A 26,745-nucleotide genomic window follows, 5' to 3' on the forward strand; every position below is an offset into this window, starting at 1 on the left:
CCCTTTCGTTCCACGAGAATGAGATGGATAGCGTGGGGGTAGATCCAATCAATATGAAGTGACCCGAGAGCTGAGCTGGGGAAATGTGGCATTTTCTTTGTGGGGAACACAAGGCGGGCCGTCTCTTCCAGTCACTCCTCTCCATTATGTGCTCTAGCTCGTATTTGCTTTTGGAGGCAAAGATTTCATGCCGTGTGTTGGATTACTTACGCGCTTCGACATCACTTTTTCCTTGTTGTACAACTCAGCAAAAAAGAAAAGGCTTGTTGTTCGATCGTCGTGATCAGTTGTCGTCAAAGCGAATCAACCAGCCCACCCATTCATCAGCCGCACCAGCCTGGGGAACCCTAATCTCGAGATCCGGAACCTACAGCCTAAGTTGCGCTCGTTCGCTTGCGAGGAGAAATAGTGAAATCAGGAGAGAGAAACGAGCAAGTTAGGCGCTTCGTGATGCACTGGAGATCAATGCAATCAGGCAAACCTCACGCTCGGTATGCAGTTGGTCTCCACACTCCACTCCCCAAACCAGAAATAAAACCACATCACATGCCTCATCGAAAAAGATCCAGAAGTAAGTTTCGGATCAGGAATGCTCAGCCCTTTGGATTGTGCCTAAAGTGAGGAGCAGGAAGAGGATCCCAAAGCGCGGCTTGGAGATTCTCTCTCTGATGAGGCGTTTGGAGAGCAAAGTCTCTCCACGAATACCGTACTTACCCTACCTGCCTATCCCTTGAATGCGGAGACGACGGAACGATCAGACCCTAGATGTGGAGCCCCCGGGATCATCAAATCACGATATCTATCGTAAAGTGGAGAACGGCGGGCGGGTTGGGGAATGTCGATGCGCCGGATGAATTCAATGCGGTAATGCGAGATAGGAGGCGCTTGTCCCTTTTTCACGATCAGCTCTCTGCTTTGCACATTTGAGTTTTCTGACTGGTGTTGAGCAGATTATTTGAGCAGTGTTATGATTTTGCGGTACGGAGAGGTGATTCCGTCGCAAGAGAGGGTAGATGCGCGGCGCTCTCATGATCCCATTTCCCAAGAAGTTTGAGGCTTGTGATATATCTGATCGAGGCGTGGGGGTATTTCCTTTTTTTTCTTTGCTGATTCTCGCTCGCTTGCTTGAAACGGAGAACAGACACGGGTGTATCGGAAAAGAAAAGCCAACGAAGCTCTGATGATACAACTTCGTTATCTTCTGATGCAAGCACGTGGGTGTTCGAGAATCTCACCTGGGCAACCTTGGAAATTAAGGGGAAGCAAGCACGTGCTCTCCGCGGAAAGGGGGGAGTTTCCTATCACATGATAGATACTGTACCCCACGTGTCGAAGGAGCTTATCCCGAGCCTCTCTCCACTTCTCCGAGTTCCCCCGAACTCCTTTCCTCATCTCCTCAAGTTCCTTATTCCCGCGCTCATGTATGAGGTACCCGCATATACGCAGCGTTTCGGCGCAGGTACGAAGTACACTGTACTTTTTTGTTGAGAAGCGAGGTTCTGAATGAGTGAGTGAGTGAGTGACATGTGAAACTGGATACTTCTTCCTTCTAACCCCACCAAAGGCAAATTCGGCTTCTCCGATATCGAGATTGAGGAGCCGGAAATTTCCCACCTGCGCCTCGAATTAGGACCGAAAACTCCATGCACCTAGTGGAGCGAGCGAGCATATCTGGTCTCTCACCAAAGTGCCGGCCGGCCATCACCGACTCGCTCAAAGAAAGGTCTCAGCCATATCTCAGCATCACAATTCTTTTCGAGCAAAAGGAGCTTGACAATAAAGAATGACATCACACCGGGGATATCTCCTCTCCTCTCCTCTCCTCTCCTCTCCTTCCTCAATCCTCAAACTCAAACACCTCAATAAATGCCCTTCAACCGATCCCGATCCTGATCCTGGTATTTCCCCAGATACCCAAAATGCGTCCCTAGTCCGCTAGATCTAGATCTTGCTATTTAGCCAGAATAACCTGCATCACAAGCATCTCTTCAGATCAGCAGCGTCCTTCGGTTGGCAAATCTGATTTCCTCGACGCTGTTTCTAGCTTCTCTTCTTGAATCTTGATACACAATGTCGCCGCGGCTATTTTCCCTGCAAAGCTATAGGCAATTTAGCTAGCTCGGCGGCTTTCGGTCCTTTGCTCCTCTCCTCCTGCTCGCTTCTGCCCCGCCTCTCTCTGGTTCGGAAAACTTTCATGTGGAAGGACTCCGCTACTTCTTAATAGCGGATCTTTTTCTGAGAATGGGGCGACATCGAGTGGAAACCCACTTTCTGGCCTGAGGAAGCTTATCTCTTTCAAGAGGAGAGGAGAGGGGAGGGCTAATGTCAGGGCGGCTTCTTCGGTCGAAGCGCTGGTGTTTGGAAGGAGTGGAGTGGGGAAAGAAAGGTATTATGCCGAATTGGAACCGAGGCTTTGCCGTGGTTTCGGCTGCTGCTGGTGGAGTGGAGAGGGGTCTGGGGACACGACACGTTGCGTGGTGGTGTGAGAGTGAGGCTGATGATGTGTTGGTTGGGGGAGAGGAGGGAGAGTCTGGACCTTCCTGGAGAGGGAGGTGGAGGTTGGAGTGGTGTTGTGTGAACTTGGGGATGCCTGATGCCGGGAGTCATGAGCAGGTGAGGTGGCAAGTGCCAATGCTGGGATGATGAGAGAAGGAGTCTTGGCGTTGCTTGCTTTTGCTGATGAATTTGAGGTTGTTGTAAAAGTCTTCTTTATGGCAGGCTATCGCGGTTGTCTTGAAAAGCTGGAGGCTCCCCTTTCTAAGTTGGTAAGGGACGTTGACTGATTTGCCAGAGTGAAGAAAGATAGGTCGAGTCATGTAGGATGTCAGCTTGGAAGTCCGGTGACATCAACTTCTTTGTCAAACTTACCGCTCTAAGGCAGCAGAAGTACAATTCATGACCTACGTATTTGTCACTTTGCTACTCATGGCTCTTAGTACGAGGCATCTCTACCAAAGCCCCGAACATGCTTCGCTGTCTCTAAAATCAGTCTCAAAATCACAAACATATCACAATCACAGTCACAATTCAAGACTCAAAGACCGGTCGCTTTTAGACTTCATGCATTTCTGCTTTATCTCTATGTAAAGCGTCGCAGAAAGTAAACGTCATCGACATATGCGTTGGATCGAGCGGTGACGGTGTCGGCGTCGACGTTGGATCGAGCAGTGACATTGTCAACGTAGCCATTCTTGGCCGAGCGAGTAGTAACATTGTCGACGTACGCATTCTTAGCAGAACGAGAGGTAACGTTGTCAACGTAGGCATTCTTGCGAGCAGTGAGATTCTCAACGTGAGGGTTGACCTGAAAGCGAAGAATACAAGTCAGTGAATGTTCAAGAACGAGAGTGAAGAAGTAGTAAAACTTACTGGAAGAGCAGAAACACTCAAGGCCAAGGTGGCGATGGCGAGGAGAACCATTTTGACTGGTAGGTAGGTATGGGTTTGAGTTTGTTGGTTAATTGGTATTGAGGTTGAGGAAGATGAAGAAGAGTAGCTTATGTTTGGAAGTGATGAAGTAGTTGAGTTGAAGTGAGGTGGGCTTGGTGGAAGTCTTTTGTGTTGGAAGTTGTTGTAAATTGTAAGAAGAAAGGGTTCGAGGTTGGGGGAGGAGAGGTCTTTATATACCCAGAGGAGAAGACCCTTTTCGCACTAAGGAAGTTTCCAGAGCCTTGTTGACAAGTTTCCACGGATATTCACCTGTTGGTCAAGCCAGATATGGCTAGAGCTTTTGAGTGAATTCAAAGAAAGAATCAAGGAGGTGGCAAGTAAGTAGCCGAAATCGGAGTAAGGCTGGCGACAATAAGGCAACTACCTAACTTTACAAGGTCTCATGGGCAAGAAGGCCATCTTTCACTGTTGTAGGACTGTCGTAACCTGGCCTATTGAGGATTTCAGAGTTACATTTGGAGAAGTCTCTGAAACCAACTGTATCACCCGGCACCATGGCTAAGTCACCATGACCAAGTCAGAGCACAGCAGCTTCAAGCAGAGAGCAACGTTCATGAAGATATCTTGTAGCCATCAGAAATATATTGCTCTCAAAAGGATGATACTGAAGTAGTGGTTTTGATATTGCATACACCTTCTTGCCCACTTTACAGTAGCTTAGAGCTACCAAGAATCATATCTAATTGCAATCAACAAGTAAATTTCCAGATCACATCTTCCCAACCATCTCTCCTTGTGATCTTAGAGCCCATCAAAAGGCCTTCTCCAGTTGGCTTGCAAATACCCTCTCCAATCTTGGCCCTCCCCAAGACGGGAACCTCGATCAATCCTCCATCACTACTTCTAACATCGAAACCCATTGACAAAGCTGCCACGGCACCCAAGATCTCCGCAAAAGCGAAATTCCTCCACCAAAGGGAATGTAGTTCTTCTTCTGCTCTCTATCTTCGCTCCGAGCTTTGGCACTCGTTTCACCTTTGTCTTCAGGCGATAAGAAGCGCTTTGCGTTGAAGGAGGAGGCATCAGGTCCCCATGCTGCCTTGGACATATGTGGAATACCTGCTGGAAGTTGAATATCACAACCTGCGCGGAGGAGATATTCGGTTTTGCCGTCTGTGAGGATAGTGTCTTCCATGGCTCGTCTGGCACCTATTTGGGCATTGGCAAGACGGATGGTTTCACGATAGGAAGATACAAGGACTGGGCAGTGAACATCGAATTTGGTGATGTCGATGGTAGCCTCGCGTTTCCCGTTGTCAAGTGTGGTAATGCTAATCATAGATTCCAACTCTTTGCGAATGGTTGCTGTGGTGTTTGGATCAGCAGAAATAAAGCAGAGTTGCCAAAATAGGGTTGGAATAGCGTTGGCTGTGGACACATTGAGGAGAGCTAGTTCGAACTTTCCAATATCAGTATCGGAGATGCCCTTTCTCCTATACAAAGCTGCTCTGTTCTTCGCCATCTGAGACACATCTGGCTCGAGATCATGCTTGGCAGTGTAGTACTTGATGAGGGCGGTCTGGAGCTTGGCTCGACCTTCATAAGCTTTGGGAAAGATAATGGAGGGGTATATGTTGAGAAGTAACCCCAGCATGCTGCCTTCAAAGTCCCTGTTGTACAGAGTCAGAAGAGTTATCATACTTCAATGCTAGGCAGTACATTGAACTTACCATAGTGCCTGTACCAAATCAGAATCGCTCTTCACTGGATTGTGAGATCCGAAAAGGGCGTCGGCGGTAGCAACTGTCATCGTTTTCCTCAGCCAATAAAACAAACTCTCAGTCTCAAATGTCTTCCCGAGACCATTAATAGATACCGCCACACCGTTGAGAGCATCTGCATTCATTTTGTGGAGATATTGCCCAGACATAGCGTTATGAATCTCCTTGACAAATTCCGAGAGGAAGCTTGGATTCTTCTCGTCACCGGCAAAGCTCACTGGAACCATCGTCTCATCCGAAACTCCGAGCATCCGCTGGGCGAACTCTAGAGTGAAGGGGTCAAAGGATAAGTTTTTGTGCCGAAAGGCATTCTGAGCCATGACTGGATCGGTGATCACATAGAGCTTGCCATTGAGCATCGGCAAGGTTGCAATGGGCATTGGTTTCCGAGCACTGCAATAATTAGAAGGGCCATGTCTATGCAACGGAAGACATTTACTAAAGCTTATCAAAATAGGCGCCATGATATCTTGACAAGCCAATGATGTGTCCAATATATGGGATCCTCGGCTTTAAGATAGGAGGCTCTCTTGGATCGAGTTGAATGGCAAGACGTTGGCGAATGATCAGAAGTACGGCAACAGCAGCAAGAATGATTGAGGGCATATACTCCTCAAGCAAGACGCCGAATACATCTCCCAAAGACATGACGGCGGCCTCTTAGGCGGCAGGGTCTGATCGGTTTAGCTCGGGGGGCAATATTAGCCTTCACCGGTGCTGCGGCTCGACTGGTGGTCTATCGGATGTCGATGAGCAACTCCCGAGCAACACAGAATAAGAAAAAAGAATTTTAAGATGGGAAGTTGGAAGATAAACAACAGGACAATAGCTCGAAGGATTTGATGGATAAAGATTGACGTTGCAACAAACCAATCAGCGGCGCAGTGCATTAATTGCTGACAGCCAGGACCTGGAACGGCAACCCAAGATCCGAAACTGGCGTGTGATCCAGGAGTTCAATACGCTTATGCTGCTACTTGCAGCAAAGAGACCAATCCCATCAGCGTGCTCGTACACTTGGAACCAAGTTCGCAAGCTTAGATTGAGCATGGTAATTTATTGAAAGCTGTGGGGCTGGGAATTTCGGCGTACGGCCCACGCGTTTGTTCGCGTGTGTATCGCGCTTCCAACCAAGACTTCACTCCGCTCTCTCAATCTGAATTGTACAATCCACGAACTCGACTATATACTGCTTCCTAAGCTTCGAAACCTGCGAGAGAACACACGAGGATATGGCAGCATGGGAGGTATGAGGTTGTTTGCTCAATGTGCCAACGATTTCCTCCGACACGCCTGAGAAATCGACATTTATCCCTCCCGACATAGACACCCCCTCCACTACCTTCCTTGTATACCGAAGTCTCGAGCCGTCCACGGAATCTCTGATTTGATCTACATATACTGCAGATTGGCATACTTTGGAAAGGACTTGATTACGGCTAGTGCTGTTGAATATACTGGAATGGCCAACACCGAGGCCCAGCTTGGACAGTCTGCTACATCTATGCGAGATTAAGTCTCGAGGCATTCATGGTGTTTGAAGCGGAAGGACGTCAAATATGGGAAAGAAGACGTACGAAACCCAGCCACACACATACAGAAGATTGCCGCTTTACGAGACAGCAATTCGAGGAAGCATCGTTTGCACGATTGAAATGCATTATCTCTACGATCAGATATCTCTAATCCTTTTTTCGAGGCGTCTGCGTTACAATGTGTACGGTTGCACAGAACATATTATGGGCTAGCAGTCATGCCTTGCATGACGAGGATCCTACTTCGTTTCTAAATCTGCTGCCAATGGTTTTGCTGTATCAAAACTCGAACCTCGTTAACTTTACAGCATGTTGTTATTGAATTTACTTCTTTCAAACTATGATATGTCTTTGTCACTTCATTTAATCCACCCCTCAGCTAGTAGCATCTTCTCAGCAGGCTTCAACACCTGTGCTGATACCTGTATCGTCTTAATATTGAGCTTGCGGCTATACCCGCGATTAGATTGTGGAATGTTAGCTGGTACTTGGTTTTGGAACCAATTTGGTTTACTTTCACCTTTGTAGCAAAGTTTGGTTGAGCTAGTACTAGAGATCCCCCACAATGGGAACACATCTAATTTTTCTTGCAAAACCCAGAACATTTTATGTGAAATCGTCAAACCTCATCTCCAGAACTCAGGTACATCCCGTTCAGATTCTGATGTTATTACAGGCGACACCATGTTTCCTAAATGGAGATGGGAGGCAGTGTCTGGGATGACGGCGAGTGGACAGGAACTAATTCGAGTAGAGAGAGCGGTGTATTACAACTCACGCGGCACTGAATCATGCCAGACTTCCTCCACTTTATCACTACTTCGCGGTCTAATGGATCTTCCTTTCGAACTCCGTAGTCCTGTCTACGATCACATCGCATCGATGCCACGGACCATCGACATCTTCGAATCTGATAAGATTTCAGGCGGCATTTCTACGACTGACACTCTTCGCCAGCTTTCAAATGCCCATCCACGCTTCGAAGAAGATATCAAGGTGTGGCTCAAGACAAGACCTGCCCTCCGAAAGCTGCGATCTGGCGAGATCTTTGACGCAACCTCGGTCTCTTTTCTTCTCGATTTCGACGAATATTTCTTGAAGGCAATTTGCACTTCGGACACAGAGATGCTAAAAAATATCAATTGGACAAAGTTCCGCAACACACTCAGCCACCCCACTTTCAATGAGAATGCTCAACGCCTCGTCATCGACATCTCGAAGTTCCACAAGTCCATCGACAATTCTATCTTGGGAGCAGTTTTCCCTATACTTTCGAGGTACCTCGGGAAACTCCGGAACCTCCAGAATATGTGCGTCTATGACTCTCATTATAGACATTATATAGCCAGGGGTTCGGAAAAGCAAGATAGGAACGGGGAGCGTTTTGACATTTGGAACAAACTTCGAGCGCTCCAATCGTGCTGTGATCTCAGCTATCCATGCACATGTTGCCCAACTTTTGACATATCATATGGTTATAAGAGGAAGGATGGTTCTTACCACAAGTCAAGGATGAGACCTTTGCCAGGTTCGCAGGAATATCATCTGGAAATGAGGGTTTGGGCCACACACTTGTATGGTTTGCGTGCATACCTTTCCACATTTCTCGAATGAGGATGAGGCATAGTCAGCATTGAGGGCCCATTCTAATAGTGGTTATTATCAGCACCTAAGTAACCTGTTATCTTGTAGAGTAGAACAGAAGCAAGTGGACAGACACACGAGCTGGTGTGAAATAGAGACGTTTATGCCTCTTATTCAAAAATATTCACCTACGAGAAATGGCCAGGTTAGGTGTGGCTACAAGTCTAATATATACGCATGTCATGGCACATTGCACGCATTTCTAAGCACGACTCTCGCCCCCAAAGAAAACCTGATAGCACCTTGCAACATACAACCAATCTCTTTTAAAGATCATCAACACCTGAAGCAATATGGACAGGCATTTTCACGAGGTTGAGCATGCGTTTCTACACCGAGTTAAATTCTGGCCACTGTGGCGCAGCCATCAGGCTGACCAGCTTCATGATCTGCCTAGTCCTCGACGACATTTGCGACATGAAAATGGCACCGATGCCTCAAAGATGTCCTACCTTGTAGCGCGTTATTGCTCATGACCATTACTGGAGGGGAAATAGAGATACGCACTTCTGAACGTCACCGAAAGCTTCGACCAAATCGCGGATGGAGGCGATAGGAGTTGCCAGCAGCATTGCTGGCTTGGTCAGCCTCGCTGATTTAATCGTTGTCAAGATTTCACGTTTCTATTCCCTTGCGAAGGGAGCTCAGGCCGAGATCAAAGAGCTGCTTCTCGAGGTACAGAGCTTGTACGGAGTCTTAAATAGCCTCTGGCTCTTGGCTCGGTGTCTCGAGCAGAATCACGACTCATCTGAAGACGACTCAGCCAGCGCGCCCCGCATGGAACATTTTCAGACATGCCGGAAAAACCTCGACTTTCTGACCAAATCGTTGAGTAAGTTTGACTTGGATCAGTCGAAGACTTTGGCAGCTACCAGAATCAGTCTGAAGTGGCCGTTCAAAGTACATGAGATTAGAGATCTTGTGGAGAAAATCGTGAGGAACAAAAGCGATCTCTCAGATGCGTTGACGGCCGATGGATTGTGAGTCTTGGTTTTGTCCCTTTGGAATGAAAAATTTTCTGACTGTTGCAACAGGACAGCGTTGATGAAAGCTTTATCTACGCAACAGACGTTATCCGAAACTGTTCAAGATGTTCAAATCAAATTGCAGCGGATGGCTGAAGAGCAAGCCGAAAACGAGCAAGGTATTTAACATCCGGGTTCTCATTAGGACAGACAATTTACGGTAATCAGACGAAGAAAAGAAAGAGATCTTTGATTGGTGCTCGAGGGTCAACCCTTATGAGAAACATAGAAATTCAAAAGCGCTTCGACATCCAAATACAGTGTTATGGTTTTTCGATACACCAGAGTTCAAGAAATGGAGCCAAAATCCAGGCTCTGCAATCTGGCTTTATGGCATTCGTAAGTGCTGTCTTCGTGTTGTTGAATCGCAGAAAACTAAAATTGTACAAGCTGGCGCAGGAAAGACTATTTTAACGTACGATGATGTTGACCAACAGATCAGTGGAGCCCTTTTGCTAATCAGTATAGTTCTGCTGCGATCGAGGAAGTAAAGACCATGGCAACAAAGTCGTCACGCCATGCTGTAGCATACTTCTATTGCGAATACCGATTACCGGAGACACAGGTTCTTTCGAACATCCTTGGATCATTAGTTAGACAAGTTTGCGCATGCTCGAGCGATGCATATTTGGAACTGGAAGCGTTCTATAGCAAGTGCAACGAACAAGGCAAGCAGCCAACCTTGCCAACATGCTCTGAAATGGAGGACCTGTTCAAACGTTTATCTCAATATTTTGAGTGCTTGACCGTGGTTATTGACGGCATCGACGAATGTTCTGAACACGGAGACCGGCTTGATATCCTGCGAACTCTTTCTACCCTAACCTCCCATGAAGATGGAAACATCAAGGTCATCTACACTTCCAGGAATGAGATAGATATCCGGCGTCACTTTGAGAGCTTCGACAGCATTTCGATAGCTGCACGAGGCAATGACCTGGAGCTGTACGTTGCCGCGACAATTGAGACTCGGATGCAAAACAAAACGCTCCGAATGCGCGATCCAGCCTTGAAGGAAATCATTATCTCTACCATTGTTTCCAAAGCCAATGGCATGTGAGTTCTCTTACACACTGTCAATCACAAACTTGATGTGCTGACAAGCGTTTTAGGTTTCAATGGGCGAAATGCCAACTTGATCATATCTGTATGCTGAGTACAGACAAGGAACGTCGAAGAGCTCTAGATACTTTGCCTAAAGATCTTTTTGAGACATACAGAAGGATACTCCTCAGAGTCGCGAATAGTACAGAAAGCAACAAGCGCTTGGTAAAACGGACGCTCTCTTGGGTCCTCGACGCCGAACAACCCCTCCACGTGGACGCGATTGCAAAAGCAATTACCATAGAAGTAGATACGGACTATCTTGACCCTGACGACATTCCAGACGAAGACAGCATCCTTAAGTGGTGTTCGAGCTTGATTAGGAAAGACGAAAAGTCTGGCATAATTATGTTCTCGCATTTCACGGTCGAAGAGTTCCTCATAGATCAGAAACTACAGGACGATCCGGAACTTTCGGAGTTTCATGTTAACAATTCCGACGATTGGCAGCAGACAATTGCAAAAACTTGCCTTACATATCTCAATTTCTCTGAATTCTCTAGGTGGGACCTTACAGATTGGGCCAAAACTGAAGAGGATATCGATAAAGATCCGTTCCTCGAGTACGCTGCCGTGTATTGGCCTGTACACGCCAGAGGTGAAATTCAAGATACCTGCTTTGACCTGCTATGTCAACTTTTCGCCCCAACAAAGTCGAACAACTTTGTTCTATGGCTGCAGATATACTGGCCAGATAGGGCTCGTGGCAAGGCAGTCCCCAAAGCTGCATCTACATTACACGTTGCCGCTAGTCTTGGTCTAGTCGAAGTATGTGCTTGGCTCTTGGACCAGAAAGTTGATATTAATGCTCAGGATCCTGTGATGGGAACTCCTTTGCTCTCCGCTATATTAGGGTCAGTACCATCCTTGGGATGTTGTAATTTTCTCTATCCTAAGAGAGCTCAGGGAACGAAGAACATATATTGAAACCCAGCGCTAACTCCTCACAACAGACTTAGTAACAACCTGGAAAGAATGTGGATGAAGAGATCTCCGCTAGTGTCGATGCTTTTGGATCGTGGCGCGCGAGGCGATCTTTACATCTTGGAAAGCTGGACGTCCCCACTAAAACAAAACAAGAAACGCAGAGTAACAGCAATGTCGAGTGTTCTCAATATTGCGCTCTGGAACAGAGAACTTTGTGCTGCTATTTTCAAGGATCTTCTCCACCACAAAGCTTTTTCACCATTCTCGGAGTCGCCCTTCTGGTTGAATTCAACACAGGCCTGGACAGTCATCCCAAGACCACCTGCAACTCCAAGATCTCTTCCTATGCGAAGCAGAGATGACCTTGTTGAAAAGGCACTTCAGATCGTGGTCAATATGTTTAGGGATATCCTCACTGACCCTCTTTCTGAGAGCATAGATCAACCTTCGGTCAATAAAATGATTTCCTATGTGAATTTGCACGGCAAGAGCCCGTCAGACGACAAACTATTCACAGAAATCTCGAAGCGGGAGGCCATAGCTACGTCGCAGCATATGACGGCCGAGTTCGCAATCACTGCGACCGAAAGTGGTCAAACGCAAGTCCTAGAGACCTTCATATCAAACGGCGCGGATCCGAAACTTCTTTCGGAGTGCTTACCAGCAGCGTGCCGCTTAGGAAACACACATTTGGTCAGGCTGTTGTTGGGATACTGTCCCAGCAATGATACCATTGTCCGTCGATATACTCGACTCTCCTGGATTGAAGCTACCCTTGCAGGGCAGACGGGATGCCTCAGATCGTTTCTGGACAACGGGTTTGATGTGAACACGTCGGTCACTCACGAAATGACTGGTATCAGCCCTAGATCCGGATCCGCTTTAGCCTTTGCTGTTTGTAATGGAATACTTGAATCCGTCGTATTTCTCTCCGGTGTTCCTGATATCGATTTCGAAATCACAATTGAAGGCTGCAATCTTCTTCATTCCGCCGTTGAAGCACCGATACACCGGAAAGACATTTTGGAAATTCTCCTCCAAAAGAATGTCGACCTATCCCAGTGTACTAAGGACGGGAAAACCGTTTTACATTCTCTGCTTAGAAATGGACATGCAATAGAGGATGAGGATGTGGCGCTAATAAGGAGCTTGATATTGCGTGGCTGCAATCCCCAGCATGTGGATGAGCAAGGACATACGCTATTACACGCATTACTTAATCGGCCGCATATCTTTTTCGCACTAAATCTTGGGAATGTCATTGATTTGATTGACGTCGAGCGACATATGAAAAACTGCACGGACAAGAAAGGGGTTCTTCCTCTTCAAATGGCCGTTCGTGGGCGAGCACAGGACATGGTAATACGCAAACTTATCCCAGATGATATTCTTCTTTGGAATCCTCCTGATTATCATGGTTCAAGCGTGCTTCATGCCTTGGTAATGCCAGGTCTTACCGAGAACCCACCACCGCCACCAACCCAACCGTCAGTGCTACCACGGTAAGATACACTTCATTGTCCCCTTTTCACGCACATGATATGGTCCAGGTCGTCTTCCTACGTAACCATGAGGAAAATACTAGAACCTTCCTTCTGTGGCATGATGACATAGATTACATTACTAATTTGTTGTACTGAATAGAAAGCGAGTGCCTGGACCGCCTCCACCACCTCCCTTTATAAGCAACGGAAGCTTGGCTGATGATACCCATATTCTCAGAATTCTGACGATTCTTCTGGACTTCGATCGTGTCAACGTGAATATAAAAAATGAAAGAGGAGACACACTACTCATCGCCCTTGCAATTCATTGCGTAGAATCGTCGTCTCACAAGAGAGCACTCTGTCTCAAGCTCCTACTCGAGCACCACGCTGATATAAATGCCTGCAATGCTAAAAACTGGACTGCAACCCACTATCTCGCCACGCTTGGATATCAGGCGGGGATGCGAGAGGTATTCGGCTACAACCCTAACTTACTGATGCTAAATGACAATGGCTATTCTCCTCTACACCAAGCCATATGTGATGGTCGATTAGGAAGTGTTCAGATATGGATCGAGCGAGCAAAGACGCAGCATCAGCATTGCGACGAGTTCAGGAGAAGTTTCGAGCAGCCCTGCAGTCGAGGATTTTTGCCGATTCATATTGCAGCCAGGCACCGTCGTACAGACATCATTGTCTTGCTGCATGATATGCATATGGTTGAGGATGTCAACATAAGAGTCGAGTCAGATGGACTTACGGCCCTTCATTTAGCTGCAACAACAGACGATGTTGCAAGCACAAAGGTGTTGCTTAAAATGGGGGCAAATATTGATGCTCTTGACAAGAAATCGCAAACTCCTCTACATATTGCCGCTTCATGCGGCTCAGCAACCGTGGCAAAACTGCTAGTCGAGAACGGCGCCCGCACCGATATCAAGAACGAAACTGGCATGCTGCCATGGATGATCACAACACCAGCGAATCAAAGCCTAAAGACAGCGTTAGAAATGGCGGCACGAGGAGCGAGTGCCGAGCAAAAAGAGGAAAGTTCGGCAATCGCAGGTTGCTCGGAAGCTGAAAGCCAGTTGGCTCAAGACGTTGACCCTGTCGCTGAGTTATTCAAAGAGTCTATCGCATCACGATTCTTACATGTTGGCCCTCGAGGAGACGAGACCTCGATGTTAGAAGCGGTCCTCAAGAGCAGACATTACGCTTGCTTGAATCTTCTCAAGGCCGGCAGTAATCCTGATCAAGTGTTGAACGATAAAGGGGAGACTGCACTTCACATTGCGTGTTTAAAGGGATCACCGGGGTCTTGGCAAATTCTTAACCATCTTCTTGACTTTCATGCTACTACTGCGGTCAAGGATGAGACTGGCGATACAGCATTGCACAACGCAGCGATTAAAGGGAGATTCTCGATCGCCGAGCGTCTTTTGAAAAGTGGAGCCGACATCTTTGCAAGGAACGACAAGATGCGCACCCCGCTACATTTAGCAGCGGAAGCTGGATCAATTCTTACACTAAAATGTCTCGTAGACCACGTCCGAAACGGCAGTGTTCCACAACAGAAAGAAGTTGCAAAGCCAGTTGATAAAGAAAGTCTGGAGTCGAATCATGAACCCTCAGGTCAGGTCCCATCCCAACACATCCGTCCTATAATACCAATATGCTCTTCAGCGTTATCGAGACTTCTCGAAGCAAAAGACGACGAGAGGAGGACACCTTTGCTCACTGCTTTGTGCCATGGTGAAACCGAAGCAGCCAAGTATTTGATCGAGCAGGGCGCAAATGTAGACGTGATAACCATATGGCGCCGCGATGCACTCTGGCTTGCTGCAGATTGCGGTGACAAGGAACTTGTCGATATCCTCTTATCTCGAGGGCTGGACCCAAACACGAGTTCCTATTGCTTCAACGCTCTTCACCAAGCAGCGGATACCGAAGGCCATAAGGAGGAAACCGTCACTGAGATCGCCTTGACCCTAATTAAGGCTGGTGCAGACATGGATTCGAATAATCTTATGAAGCTGTCAGCATTGCATTGCGCCTGTAATGCTGGGAATGTGACTTTGATCAAAGAACTTTTGACCAGGCTACCAGCAGACGAGATCAACGTCGAGAGCAAAGTTTGTGGTACCCCACTCTATTGTGCGGCTTTCCGCGGATATGTCGAAGCTGTGAAAATCTTACTCGATGCTGGAGCTGATATCAATATTGGATGGAAAGAAGAGAGTCCTTTGCAAGCAGCAATAGCTCAAGAACATAAAGAAGTGATCGAACTTCTTGAAGATAAAGACGATGGCTCCACGGTCACCCCGACGTCTTCGTTGCATGGCTCGGAGACTAGCGTGGAGCAGGAGTTGGGAGACGAGATTTCGATTATCAGCTGCGATACAGCTGGCAGCTGATCATATACTCTGTCATTGGCACATTTAGTACAAGCTTCAGACGAGGTTCCTAAAAGCTCGGGGGATTTGTCACTGCAATCAATGATGCTTCCTGGTTGTCATGACTTCTTGGGCCAGTGTTTTAGGAATGTTCCGAGGCATGGTCTCCAAGATGCGAGGTAGAGAAGTACGGCTTGAATGTTAATATTCGCGTTACATATACCATCTGATGCAAGAGAAGAAAACGAGCTCTTGATTTGGATTTATGAATACGTTTGGCAATGATTTTTCTCAGTTCTGCTATTACTATAACATAGAATTACTATCATCCTTCTAACATTTCGTTACCAATTTCACAGCCCCATCAAAGAAAAGTATCTAGCTTCGTCCTTCAGCATTTCAGTCCAAACATATTCCAAAGTCACTGGTTTCACTTCCGGAAACTTTACGTTGTCGTACGGTCCAGGCAAAAGTGTCCTTCCAGTTCCTTGAATGACTTGATGGGAAGCCGCCAATTCAGCATCAACATCTCCACTCTCAATTGCCTATCCTCCTATTAGCTCAGAACTTCGATTCGTAATAGCGTGCCTACCTTTCTTTGATTTTCTCTCGCTTCCTCGACTGATTTATAGGTCACATTCCACTTCACACCCTGTATCTTCTCTAAGGTCGAGAATATCGTGGTCCAAGAATAGTTTCCGCCTAGGAAGCGATATGTTCGTTCTTGCTCGGTAGGAGGGTCCAGCAAAGTACAGACCAAGTACTTGGCCGCACTTTTACACACACCAAATCAGCTTCTGCTCTACATCAACAGCCATGAAATCTACATACTCATTCGTAGCCAACAATGATTGTTCCATCTCTGGCCTGCCGACAATATGGGCCGTATGAGTCTTCAAGTTGATGCCAAAATGCGGGATTGGAGCCCACTCAGTAAATCTTCCATTGATGAAGTACGTATACCCAAAGCGTGGGGTTTCAGCAGCTACTGTTTTAAGATGGTTGCGGGTGAGGACTTTGTCACGATAGTAGCGCTCATTCCAATTATCCCCGACAGTGAGATCGGCGCCAAATTCAGAGGGGTAGAAATGTGTGACACCAGCTGCTAATGCGGTATCGATGATGGCAGGTTGGGTTTTGAGAGCGTGGTTTCCGAGGCAGGCTATTACGACTTGGAACCCTGGTACGAGTTAGTATGTGTTTTGAGTAGTGGAGTGTTCTTGCCTCTGAATGCCGCGGGATCTCCATAGGAACCTTCAACAATCTCAACACCTTGGGTTGTGTAGTCTTGCAAGATTTTGGTCTTTTCTGCGGACTGTGGTCGAGTGGTATCGGTGAAGGCGCCTATTCTTTGAAATTCGGCTTTGCGACGGATGAGCTCTGGGACGAGGAATTGCCCGAAGCCACCTGTGGGGCCGAGCACTAAAATAGAGGTCAAAGCCATTGTACTATCTTGACGAGTATGTGTTGAATTATCTTAGTAGGCGTTTTGTAGACTCAGATTGAATATTTGTTCTTTCAACCCGTTTCTTCGTTGTTATATACGAACTTCGAACGGATGCATAGCCGAAATATCAGCGCCGGCACGTCTAGTAATCAAAATAACTTCCATCTTGAAGATCGTTGAGATCGTGTACGTCCGTAGTGCTAATGGGCCATATATGAACAACGATGGAGTGGTGAGTAATCATAATACGATGGCTGATGTTCATTGCCGAAAGCCGACACCGTTGGAAACTAACATGAAGATCTTGCCAGTTTCTAATCTGGTTTTGTTATCTTCATTAGCCATGCCCTAAATTTTGGGAATTGATTACATTCATTGATAATCGCGTGGTCTTTCAAGTCGTTAGCTTGGACTTTCCCAGAGGTTCACTTGCAGCATGAAGCTACGCCAACTCAAAGCTGATTTCAGTAGGGCAAAGGCATTGAAGGCTTGAACGGAGAGGAAAGTACCAGACATCCAGTGCATTGACTATAGTAAATAGGTCGAATCTGGTATTCGAGTTAGAGCATTAGCTTAGAACTTTAGGAGAGGGAAAAAAGGGAGCCATGGAGGGGTATTGAAATCACGTGTACTCCCACTTGCCGCTTCGGGATTCTGTCGTCGGGATAAAATTTGCGAGTGACACGGTTTCATTTTCTCGCATTCGCATACAAACTGCTCATAACCCTCTGCCTCTGTCAATCGTGATATTAAGTTTACGCAAGGTCGAGTGACTTAAAGCGATGGCTCCGTGGCTTTCTCGTCCACCATCATCGCTTGTAGAGCGTACGCGCTCGTGAATGTGGAAATATGCCCCTGAACAGGCAACTGATCCCGCGCTTAGAAAATTATTGTTCTACAAGTACGATCACATTGTCCTCATTTCTGATGGATCTAGGTCCCATGGATTGTGATAGATGCTTCTTCTTGTTGCTTGCTCAATGCTTTCTTCGGAAATGGCCCAGGCTTGCTTGTCTCACGTCATGAAGATGATCGGGTAAAGCACTTAAGTATGAATTATTGTTCGTATTAGCCCATTAATCTTGTTCTCACGGATTCAAAGTCATCTGTCTTCTCTCGCTGATCCAGAGCAGCTGATAATACGAATCGCTCAAGCAAGTGCTTGTAGTTGGACATTGTAACAAACACTATCCGCAACTTTGAGTATATAACCTCGTATGCTGTTCGCCAGAAGTCTGTTTCAGTGAATCAAGATCCAGAGTTGTATGCTCTGAAATCTTTCGATACTTCTGGTTCTTCCTAGCTTCAGCCAACTGTTCCTGCGTCTTCAAAAAGATAACTGCAGAATGTCAGGCAATACTGGCAGTCCGCCGTGTTCGATCTGCGAAAAAGCCAACCACGATGCCTTGAAATGCCCAAAGAAGCATGGCTGTGGAGCATGTGGTATTCCGAGCGCTCATAAGGCGTGGTCGAAGCAGTGTCCAGCTAAATTTTATCCTCATTACGATTCTCAGATATGCGACGAGGGCCAGAAGAGCGTTCACGAGTATTCGGGATGTGACAGCAAGATACTACAACCCTGCGAAGAGTGCGGACATGGGGACCACAGGGTTGGGGACAAGAAGAAATGTCTTCCTCATGCTAACTAGGCTGATGTGGCCAATATCCCAGACTTCATTATTGATCAGTAGACCAAGAAATTTCGGCAGAAGTATCTCGATAAGAAAGCTGAAGCAGCAGCTTCGGCTCAAGCTACCTCATCTCCGAAAGGTTCGTCATCGAAAATTACTGGGCTTCCTGACAGAACGGGCTCTTCGAAGATCCCATCTGGAGAAGCATCGCCAGTGAAGCTTATCGAAGAAGTCAATTCGCTTGCTGCTCGACGTCGAAAGTGGCAGAATTCCGAGTTGAGTTTTGCGGCGAAGCCCGTCACCAAGTCAACAGAGTTAAACAGAGAAGTCTACGTGGATTCAAACTTCTTTAAATTGCAGATTGATTCGAAGATTCAGCTTTTCAAATACAGCATTATCGTTGAAGATCATGTTACCCCTATAAACGTGGAAGGTGTGCGTCGTGTCAAGAAAGAAACGAAAAGTTTCCTAACTAGAGAGTATCTCACCAATAACAGATTTGTGAACGTACCTGCACATAAAAAGTGGGCCTTGGATTACGACTTAGTGATCATTTCCGTTGGCCCTTTATACACTAGATCTGGTAGAGATCTGGCGAGAGCCATGATGCTATCCAGTAATCTGGGTGGCCAACCTCCACGAAATGGCCGTGTAGCACCGCCGCCACTCAGCGTTCGTGTCGAAGACTTAGGACCTCTTGACATGGGTCATCTCGTCAAGCACGTTACAAAGAAGGAATTCGCGGCGGACCTGAACGATGAGCTGAAAGCTTTGGATATCATTTGCTGGAAGAGATCAACAAGAAAGGCGACTCAATAGGAGGCCGAGTGGGTAACAAAGTCTACCCTACTGATCTCACGGCAGCAAACAGTACCGACGACACTAAGCAGTATCTCATTCGCCATGCTTTCTTCTCCTCTATGCGGTCTGGCGAAGACTCTGTCATTTTGAATGTCAACGCAGTAACATCGGCATTCCTCCCTCCCAAAAACCTGCAGGAATGGATGAGGATATGCTGGCCAGGCTTTCGACCGGAGTCTAAGTAGTTCAGATTGAAGCTCAAAGCCGTCAGGGTAACATTTAATCTCCATAAGCCCAGTCGAACATGGGTTATTGCTGACATAAGTAACGATGATGTTGAGCACACAGTGTTTCAAAGGAATGGGAACAGTCTATCTGTCTCCACTTATATTAGACGTAGTAGGTGCCACTCTGACAATGCCTTGGAGTGTAACCTACTGACTAAACATAGCTTACTCACAGTATCGGGGAAGTTCGACAGCTTTTTCTATCAACGCTGGAGGATCTCAGAACAAGGTGTGGTATCCAGCAGATCAATTGACCATCATTCCTTGGCAAATCGTCAAAGATACTATGGAAGGCGAAGATTCCAAGGCGATGATCGATGATTCCGAAAGGTTACCACAAGTCAACAAGAACTACATCATGAATGATGGTCTCCGCATTCTAGGGCTGAATCCACTGAATCCATTCTACAAGGTAAATAAAAGCTCGAAATTGCTGCCATGTATGTTTTGATAGCTCACTATTCTCAAGGACTTTGGCCTGTCGTTTAAGAGATCGGCACCAACCATGATTCGATTAAATGCTCTCCTGTTGTTGCCGCCAAAAATCATTGTGTTGAAGGATTCAAAAGACATCAATGACCGCCCAGAACTAACTGATGGGGGCTGGAATCTCGCGAAACAGGGAGTTCAGTACAGGAATGTTTTCATGACATTTTCCATTTCCGTCTTTGGACCTGAGCAGCTGCTGCTTTACCCTGACCTATGGGTGAGCAAGCACAAGCCGAGGGCGAGCATTCCTGAGCATTACCTGAGCACCGCCTGAGTAGCTATTTTAGTATCCGCAGGGGCTCGTTTTGGTTCCCTTGAGCCCGGTTATATTTTCCTCGTCTTGTCTCTAAGGGCGGGTCCTATTTTGGCTCCGACAAGGATCGATCTATATTCGCTTATGTATACGTGATATTCTAATGGTTAAGTGGCTTATTAGATTTTTTTGCAGTATATGCGGTGGTTTAAGTGTATGAATGAGATTATGGACGCTTAAGGCGTGAAACGAGGTTTAAGTACAGTGAATATGAGTCATGTGAAGTCTGCACGTGACAGGTTTCCTAGGTGCCAAGACCTTATAGTTATAAAATACTAATATACAAGTTGAGAAAATCCGCTTAGCTTTTTATCTCTCGCAATAAATGCGCTCTTTAATTCGAATTACCACTATTCTAAAGGATAAATATAGACATTACTATATTATACATATAAAGGTTACTTCATTCCAAATTTAAGGAGACATCGCAGGAGTAAAGTGTCTAATTGCCTTGACTTGCCGACCTCCTTAAGGGAGAGGAGGAAGACTAAATACATAAAGATAGGATAAAAAGGAGGAAACAAGCGATTCTCTACTATGGTAAATAAATAAATAAAAATACATACGTGCATCAAACTTGTAACTTATAATTTGCAAAATAGTCGCTATTTTACAAATCTAAAGGCCTCCCATATTCGTCATATATTGGGGCATGCCGACTCCTTTCCTGGTTTTGTCTAGCATTTCTCCCAAAATTTCTGCCATCTCCCGCATTTTGCGCTTCCGCAAAAACTTCTTCAAGCATTTCTACAGTTGATTTAGATTCTGTACCCTGGTTACAACTCTCACAGATTGCTTTTGCCCTTGCTTCTTTGAGATTGCGACCAAACTTTCCAAGATTTCCACATTGATAACACAAGACGAACCGTTTCTGTCGTACATAGAACCATTTCCCCTTTGCATAGCCCGGCGAACCAGAGACTCCACATTCGATACAGAAGCGCGACTCTATGTTTTGCTTATTTCTTCCCTTCTTGCCACTTATTGCTTGGTCGGCGAAATACCAATTCGGAAGCATTTCGTTACAGGAGAAGCAGGCATATTCGTTATTCGCAGTCGACTCGGCAGAGCGTTCGCGTTGATTGAGGGGATGATGGCGACGAGGGCGAGCAAAGACAGAATTGCGGATTGCCATAAAAGCAGTGGAGATTTTCCTTAGGATCCGGCGCGAGAGTTTGTCGGCATTGTCGTAAATCATAAATAATATTTCTGTCGGTAGAGACACCAGATTGCGAGAATTAGTCGCAGACATCTCTGAGGATCTTAAAGCCGGTGGCTGAGGAAAGCTTAGGAAGTTTTTAAAGAGGTAGGACTAAAAGGAGCTAAACTGAGAGACGCGTGAATGGTCTAAAATTTTAAACACAGACTAAGTTTTGATTATAAAGAGTTTGTAATATAGCTTTGGCTATCGCTCGGAGGTGGGCGTTAAGGGAGTGCTCTGACTTTGTGGTAGAAAGGATTGAAGGATTAAAGGATAGTCAACGTGGTCATGAAACACCAGCCCTCAAAATAACTAGTTAGCAGATCTCACCGATCGCTCGTAACTCGCCTTCTGATTGGGGATTGCCCCTGCCAAGTGCAGACATTTTTCGGCGGCTTTCGTGGCGTTCAATCATATGTTGCATAACTCGGTGCAAAATGTGACAGTAGAGCCGCCTCGCCTTCATTTGGCTAATATAGGCCCTCATCGACCACCAAAATTTGCGTCTTCTGATTGGGTCCGCCATTAGCTGCGACGTCTCAGCGCCTGAGGCAAGGAACACCAGGCATCAAAATATCAGACAAGTAGAACTTCGGAGGCAAATGCAAACCTCAATTACATATCTGCGCACCATCGTAGACTGATGCGCAAGAGATTCCTCAAAATCGCGATGTGTTCTTCAGCAAGAATCACCTCCGCTGTCGTGCTCTTCACTCTCTGCATTATTGCTCTGTGGTTGAAAGTCGTGAACAACATGACTTACGACAGTTTCCTCCCAGGAAATCAATCATGGAAAGAAATTGCCTCCGAAAAGAGATGTCGAAATATGGTCAAGACACCGAAGGATTGGATCTTGCCTGAATCGGTGATTAAGAAAAGCCAAGCAACACGGAGCATCGCTGGGCAATTCATTGAGGATCTTTTGGATGAAGAGACACTATCCATCACCAAACTCGATGTCCCGGAAATTGTGGAGCGTACAAGTAATGGTTCCCTTACCGCGGTGAAAGTCGTTACAGCGTACTCAAAGCGAGCTGCATATGCACACCAACTGGTGAGTGAACATCTATGTTCGATAAAACGCCCCACATAACATTCTGCTAGTCAAACATCCTTCTCGAAATCGCCTTCGATATTGCACTTGAAAGAGCCAAGGAGATTGACGAATATTTCGAGAAGAATCAAAAACCCATTGGTCCTCTGCATGGAGTCCCTCTCACACTCAAAGACCAGTTCCACATCAAAGGTCTTGAAACTTCCATGGCATTTGTTGGCTGGATAGGTACTTTCGAGGGAAAGAAAGGTACTGGAAAAGAGAAGAATACAGAAAGCGAATTGATTAGAGAGCTCTACAGCCTTGGCGCGATTCCCATCGGAAAGATAAGTGTTCTCCAAGTGTGCCCAGTATTGAAACATTTACTCACCATTCATTCAGACTTCTCTTGTCCAGAGCATCTGGGTAAGCTGGATGTCAGTTGGAATTCGGTTGTCTCCACTTTTATTCGCTGGTTTAGGACTAGTTTAGGGGCTCTTAGTGCTGAAAACTTTAATGCTTATATATACTGATTCCAATATTCTCACTTAAATCTTTTAGACTTATTAATACTACTCTTTTCTACTTATATTGTTCCCGTAACACACGCACCTTCCATCTAATAGTTATAAGCCCAAGTTTCTACCTATTCTAAAGTTCTTAACATTTCGATAAAATTACTAAGTCAATAACCCTAGAATCGACACTCACTCGAATTATAAGCCTCCGACAAGCCTATTACTTCTAATACTACAATACAATATCTGCGAACTCTCCGCCAAGCTTGCCGTAACTAAGAACACGTTGCCCCATCACTCTCTGCAGCAACACAGCCGCTATGACAGAGATCAAATACGCAACAGTCATACTCTCCGGGAATCCTAACTGGATTCCATGGAAAGAAGTAACCAAGACTACCGCTATCAAGGTAGACGTCTGGAAATACATGGATCCAGATGTAGACGAACCCACGATGGTGCCGATTCTGGCAGAGCCTATCAAGCCGACTCCATCGACTGTAAAGAACGACATTGTAATCACACCTGCATCGACTGGGACAGCCACTCCTAGTACAGCACACACAATTCCAACCACTACACCAGCTGTCACAGGACTTGCTAGATTCTCTGATCTCGACCAGGACGAAAGAGAGGAGCTACGCTCTCTCAAAGAAGAATATGCTTACGAGATGAAGAAGTACGACCGGCAAGTCGAGGCTCTTCGGGCCATGGAATCACACATTCAGAAAACTATCGATCCGAAGCTCCTCATATACACGTACAACTGTCCGAACGCTTGGAAGATGATGCATAACCTCAAGATGGAGTGTCCTCCTACGGACTACTCTCGCAAGAAGACTATTCTTGGAAAGTGGGGGAAGCTAAGTGGCTGTGTTGCTGCAGAGAGTGATGGGGCAACGTGTTCTTAGTTACGGCAAGCTTGGCGGAGAGTTCGCAGATATTGTATTGTAGTATTAGAAGTAATAGGCTTGTCGGAGGCTTATAATTCGAGTGAGTGTCGATTCTAGGGTTATTGACTTAGTAATTTTATCGAAATGTTAAGAACTTTAGAATAGGTAGAAACTTGGGCTTATAACTATTAGATGGAAGGTGCGTGTGTTACGGGAACAATATAAGTAGAAAAGAGTAGTATTAATAAGTCTAAAAGATTTAAGTGAGAATATTGGAATCAGTATATATAAGCATTAAAGTTTTCAGCACTAAGAGCCCCTAAACTAGTCCTAAACCAGCGAATAAAAGTGGAGACAACCGAATTCCAACTGACACTGGATCACTTTTAATCAAGCATGTATGGTTTCGTGGCATGTCGACTGACTTAGCGAAGGCTCCTGAGACGAACAACAATATACTTGGCTACGCATGGAATCCGCATAATCAACTTCTCTCAACCGGCGGCTCCTCCGGTGGTGTGTTAATTTGTTGCTAGACTTTCAAATTGTAAGGTGCTGATTTTTTTGTGACAGGGGAAGGAGCAATGCAGGCTTTGAGAGGAAGCGCATTTGGAATCGGAACTGACTTAGGTATTTGGTTTCGTGACTTCTACCTTTTTAGCTGCTGACGTTTTCCAGGGGGTTCTGTTTCCATGCCTGCCTCGTTCAATGGTGTCTTCAGTCTCAAGCCTTCATTTAGGCGTATCTCATTCAAGGACGTGGCGAACACAGTATGTTTCATCCGCCCTAGAAATATTTACAGGTCTGACATCTCAGGGTACTGGCCAAATGATCATGCCTACCGTTGCTGGCATCATGGGCCACTCCGTTTTAACGCTTCGCCTAGTGTTCAAAGCACTACTCTCCACTGAGCCATGGCTTTACGATCCATATGTTCTTCAAGTTCCATTCAGAGACTACTTTGTGGAAGAGACAAGCAATCTTTCTTTCGGTTTCGTAAAAGATGATGCCGTTGTGACCCCGCATCCTCCCATTTCCCGCGCACTTGACATCGTGGAGAAAGCTATGCTAGCAGCCGGACACGAGGTATTTATACTTCAATCAAAGTATCTATTTTCACGTGCCAACGACAAGTTTGCAGACAATTCCATGGGAACCTCCCTCAGTCAACGAGTCGATTGCTATCCGTGTCAGTGGCGTAGAAGTCTCTCATTTGATGAAGGTTCTCTGACTGTGCTTACTAGGGTCCTATTGCTCGAGGTGACGGATGTCCCGATGTCTACGAGGCTATCAAGCTTTCTGGGGAACCTATCGTTCCGGAGATTCGACATTTGTTTCCCGATGGAAATCTACAGCCACCGATGAACCTTGTAGACTACGAGAAAGTAGTCGTGCATATGAAAAGCTATCGCCAGAGATATCATGACTACTGGAGCTCTACGGCTAGCAAGACCAGCAGTGGTAAGTGATGAGGTGGAAGATAAGTATTTCCAACAAGCCCAGTCTCTGACATTCCCAGGTCGTCCCGTGGAAGCAATTATTCTTCCCGTCTCTCCTTACGCTGCCGTATTGCCGGGCAAATTCTTCCACTCGCGTGAGTGGACCTGCAAGATAAAACCACCGTCATTGAATGTAAAATAACTGATAATATCGAACAGCATACACAAGTTTTATTAACGTACTAGATTATACAACAATTGTCATTCCAATCACGTTCGCCGACAAGAAAATCGATGTCGTGCCTGCTGATTTCATGCCGCTCACCGATACAGATCGATTGAACATGGAAGCGTGTACGTTCTCTTGCCTCTGTGTATTTTGTGACAAATAATGACTGCAAATAGATGATTCTGAGATATACGACGGAGCTCCAGCTTCCATACAAATTGTCGCGAGGAAAATGGAGGAGGAGAAGCTTCTCGCAATGGCACAAGTCGTTGTCGATGCGCTGGAGAAATACTGGCAGAGTGAAGAAGGAAAACGGCATCCAGGTTGAAATTTTGGGGAGTAACAGCCTGGTTTGGGTTTGCAAGTGTGTTCGGCTCTTTGAATTGAGCCAGAAAGTTGAATTTCATTCATGTTTGACAGAATCTTCAAAGGCCTATTCTGGCCATAATCCATCCACGGTTAGAAAGTCCGGAAGCAAACTAAGTTCAAAGCCTCGAACCGTAAGCCAAAATCAAGAGATGGGGTAACAGGTGTAGGTGCTGGTCGACGTCCCCGAGGGGCTTTCACGGATGATCACAAGAGGGAATTGACGGCCCAACCGAGGGAGTTGAAAGGTTGTATCAGATGCAGAATGAATAGAGTTCGGGTTGGTCATACTGCTCCCCAATTGAATTTTGATCTCTGACAAGACGTGCTTTTCTAGTGTTGGCCCAATCCAGACAACGTTCATGGCCAATGTCTGACCTCCAAAAAAATTACGCATCCAACGTTCAGCAAGCTACCTTGTCTTCGATATATCATCACCGATGCTTCTACGTACAGAGAGCAGACAGCACCATCCCAATTATTCAGCAAAAGGTGGCAGAACATGGAACTCGTTGATATCACTGATTGGGCCTCCGAGATGAAACGAGAACGATCACCGTATCTCATATATTTCTGGATGCCCCTTACGAGGTCAAGGTCAAAGAGTTCATCCCTGTTCAAGACGATATGTTGGTGGAGCAGTGGAATAACGGGGGCGTAGTCAAGAGCCACAAGATTCCGAAATATGCACTTGCCGAGATGGAAGAGACGGCGCGGATGTTGCAAGAATTCATTGACAAGAGTGTGGCGAATTACATTCTAGGTGCTCTTGCGCCACGGAATTATGGGAAGACCGAGGACGAGCTGCTATA

At 46.2% G+C, this 26,745-nt stretch overlaps 11 protein-coding genes across 11 annotated transcripts; 6 read left to right on the forward strand and 5 right to left on the reverse strand.

The window, feature by feature from the left end:
- Nucleotides 1-702: 702 nt before the first annotated feature.
- On the reverse strand, nucleotides 703-2,012 carry LY89DRAFT_259503 (uncharacterized protein). The gene is made up of 3 exons (XM_018206262.1): nucleotides 1,555-2,012; nucleotides 1,236-1,499; nucleotides 703-1,177 (listed from the first exon to the last, which is right to left on the reverse strand). Exons 1-3 carry the CDS (start codon nucleotides 1,700-1,702, stop codon nucleotides 966-968), a joined length of 624 nt encoding a protein of 207 aa, XP_018064726.1. The 5' UTR covers nucleotides 1,703-2,012; the 3' UTR covers nucleotides 703-965.
- Nucleotides 2,013-3,079: 1,067 nt separating this feature from the next.
- LY89DRAFT_740094 (uncharacterized protein) lies at nucleotides 3,080-3,420 on the reverse strand (the record flags this gene model as incomplete). Its single annotated transcript, XM_018220547.1, has 2 exons — nucleotides 3,080-3,304; nucleotides 3,370-3,420. The coding sequence occupies 2 exons, from the start codon at nucleotides 3,418-3,420 to the stop codon at nucleotides 3,080-3,082; spliced, it is 276 nt and encodes a 91-aa protein (XP_018064727.1).
- A 600-nt stretch (nucleotides 3,421-4,020) lies between these two features.
- On the reverse strand, nucleotides 4,021-6,030 carry LY89DRAFT_689647 (cytochrome P450). Its single transcript, XM_018215944.1, has 3 exons — nucleotides 5,611-6,030; nucleotides 5,121-5,564; nucleotides 4,021-5,060 (listed from the first exon to the last, which is right to left on the reverse strand). Exons 1-3 carry the CDS (start codon nucleotides 5,817-5,819, stop codon nucleotides 4,274-4,276), a joined length of 1,440 nt encoding a protein of 479 aa, XP_018064728.1. The 5' UTR covers nucleotides 5,820-6,030; the 3' UTR covers nucleotides 4,021-4,273.
- Nucleotides 6,031-7,390: 1,360 nt separating this feature from the next.
- LY89DRAFT_675218 (uncharacterized protein) lies at nucleotides 7,391-8,076 on the forward strand (the record flags this gene model as incomplete). The annotated part of the gene is made up of 2 exons (XM_018213493.1): nucleotides 7,391-8,016; nucleotides 8,052-8,076. The coding sequence occupies 2 exons, from the start codon at nucleotides 7,391-7,393 to the stop codon at nucleotides 8,074-8,076; spliced, it is 651 nt and encodes a 216-aa protein (XP_018064729.1).
- An 817-nt stretch (nucleotides 8,077-8,893) lies between these two features.
- On the forward strand, nucleotides 8,894-9,334 carry LY89DRAFT_596647 (uncharacterized protein; the record flags this gene model as incomplete). Its single annotated transcript, XM_018209934.1, has 1 exon — nucleotides 8,894-9,334. The coding sequence occupies one exon, from the start codon at nucleotides 8,894-8,896 to the stop codon at nucleotides 9,332-9,334; it is 441 nt and encodes a 146-aa protein (XP_018064730.1).
- Nucleotides 9,233-15,586, forward strand: LY89DRAFT_656146 (ankyrin). Its single transcript, XM_018212366.1, has 8 exons — nucleotides 9,233-9,330; nucleotides 9,385-9,494; nucleotides 9,544-9,714; nucleotides 9,766-9,790; nucleotides 9,844-10,431; nucleotides 10,488-11,333; nucleotides 11,433-12,908; nucleotides 13,051-15,586. Exons 2-8 carry the CDS (start codon nucleotides 9,395-9,397, stop codon nucleotides 15,305-15,307), a joined length of 5,463 nt encoding a protein of 1,820 aa, XP_018064731.1. The 5' UTR covers nucleotides 9,233-9,330; nucleotides 9,385-9,394; the 3' UTR covers nucleotides 15,308-15,586.
- LY89DRAFT_259608 (NAD(P)-binding protein) lies at nucleotides 15,474-17,043 on the reverse strand. Its single transcript, XM_018206263.1, has 4 exons — nucleotides 16,511-17,043; nucleotides 16,118-16,466; nucleotides 15,879-16,059; nucleotides 15,474-15,831 (listed from the first exon to the last, which is right to left on the reverse strand). Exons 1-4 carry the CDS (start codon nucleotides 16,728-16,730, stop codon nucleotides 15,640-15,642), a joined length of 942 nt encoding a protein of 313 aa, XP_018064732.1. The 5' UTR covers nucleotides 16,731-17,043; the 3' UTR covers nucleotides 15,474-15,639.
- Nucleotides 17,044-18,158: 1,115 nt separating this feature from the next.
- Nucleotides 18,159-19,183, forward strand: LY89DRAFT_760184 (uncharacterized protein; the record flags this gene model as incomplete). The annotated part of the gene is made up of 2 exons (XM_018221497.1): nucleotides 18,159-18,362; nucleotides 18,425-19,183. The coding sequence occupies 2 exons, from the start codon at nucleotides 18,159-18,161 to the stop codon at nucleotides 19,181-19,183; spliced, it is 963 nt and encodes a 320-aa protein (XP_018064733.1).
- Nucleotides 19,184-19,495: 312 nt separating this feature from the next.
- Nucleotides 19,496-20,215, forward strand: LY89DRAFT_740099 (uncharacterized protein; the record flags this gene model as incomplete). Its single annotated transcript, XM_018220548.1, has 3 exons — nucleotides 19,496-19,564; nucleotides 19,628-19,864; nucleotides 19,922-20,215. The coding sequence occupies 3 exons, from the start codon at nucleotides 19,496-19,498 to the stop codon at nucleotides 20,213-20,215; spliced, it is 600 nt and encodes a 199-aa protein (XP_018064734.1).
- A 649-nt stretch (nucleotides 20,216-20,864) lies between these two features.
- LY89DRAFT_760189 (uncharacterized protein) lies at nucleotides 20,865-21,867 on the reverse strand (the record flags this gene model as incomplete). Its single annotated transcript, XM_018221498.1, has 1 exon — nucleotides 20,865-21,867. Exon 1 carries the CDS (start codon nucleotides 21,504-21,506, stop codon nucleotides 20,865-20,867), a length of 642 nt encoding a protein of 213 aa, XP_018064735.1. The 5' UTR covers nucleotides 21,507-21,867.
- A 342-nt stretch (nucleotides 21,868-22,209) lies between these two features.
- LY89DRAFT_596444 (amidase) lies at nucleotides 22,210-25,895 on the forward strand (the record flags this gene model as incomplete). The annotated part of the gene is made up of 11 exons (XM_018209923.1): nucleotides 22,210-22,509; nucleotides 22,560-22,841; nucleotides 24,334-24,415; nucleotides 24,473-24,529; nucleotides 24,578-24,669; nucleotides 24,716-24,985; nucleotides 25,041-25,088; nucleotides 25,144-25,360; nucleotides 25,419-25,493; nucleotides 25,558-25,692; nucleotides 25,744-25,895. 11 exons carry the CDS (start codon nucleotides 22,210-22,212, stop codon nucleotides 25,893-25,895), a joined length of 1,710 nt encoding a protein of 569 aa, XP_018064736.1.
- Between the last annotated feature and the right edge of the window lie 850 nt (nucleotides 25,896-26,745).

Source organism: Mollisia scopiformis (genome assembly GCF_001500285.1).
Source record: "Mollisia scopiformis unplaced genomic scaffold LY89scaffold_26, whole genome shotgun sequence".
In the NCBI taxonomy this organism is placed as follows: domain Eukaryota; kingdom Fungi; phylum Ascomycota; class Leotiomycetes; order Helotiales; family Mollisiaceae; genus Mollisia; species Mollisia scopiformis.

Bases quoted from the DNA above. Each gene is read 5' to 3' on its own strand.
- LY89DRAFT_259503 (XM_018206262.1), bottom strand. From the start codon at position 1,702: ATGGCCGGCCGGCACTTTGGTGAGAGACCAGATATGCTCGCTCGCTCC. The intron at 1,500-1,554 runs GTTAGAAGGAAG...TCACTCATTCAG, and splicing joins CCGAATTTGCCTTTGGTGGG to AACCTCGCTTCTCAACAAAA. The intron at 1,178-1,235 runs GTGAGATTCTCG...TTGTATCATCAG, and splicing joins TAATTTCCAAGGTTGCCCAG to AGCTTCGTTGGCTTTTCTTT.
- LY89DRAFT_259608 (XM_018206263.1), bottom strand. From the start codon at position 16,730: ATGGCTTTGACCTCTATTTTAGTGCTCGGCCCCACAGGTGGCTTCGGG. The intron at 16,467-16,510 runs GCAAGAACACTC...AACTCGTACCAG, and splicing joins AGATCCCGCGGCATTCAGAG to GGTTCCAAGTCGTAATAGCC. The intron at 16,060-16,117 runs GTATGTAGATTT...TGTGTGTAAAAG, and splicing joins TCATTGTTGGCTACGAATGA to TGCGGCCAAGTACTTGGTCT.
- LY89DRAFT_656146 (XM_018212366.1), top strand. From the start codon at position 9,395: ATGAAAGCTTTATCTACGCAACAGACGTTATCCGAAACTGTTCAAGAT. The intron at 9,715-9,765 runs GTAAGTGCTGTC...AAATTGTACAAG, and splicing joins AATCTGGCTTTATGGCATTC to CTGGCGCAGGAAAGACTATT. The intron at 11,334-11,432 runs GTCAGTACCATC...TCCTCACAACAG, and splicing joins TTGCTCTCCGCTATATTAGG to ACTTAGTAACAACCTGGAAA.
- LY89DRAFT_689647 (XM_018215944.1), bottom strand. From the start codon at position 5,819: ATGTCTTTGGGAGATGTATTCGGCGTCTTGCTTGAGGAGTATATGCCC. The intron at 5,565-5,610 runs GTAAATGTCTTC...TAATTATTGCAG, and splicing joins GCCTATTTTGATAAGCTTTA to TGCTCGGAAACCAATGCCCA. The intron at 5,061-5,120 runs GTAAGTTCAATG...TCTGTACAACAG, and splicing joins GATTTGGTACAGGCACTATG to GGACTTTGAAGGCAGCATGC.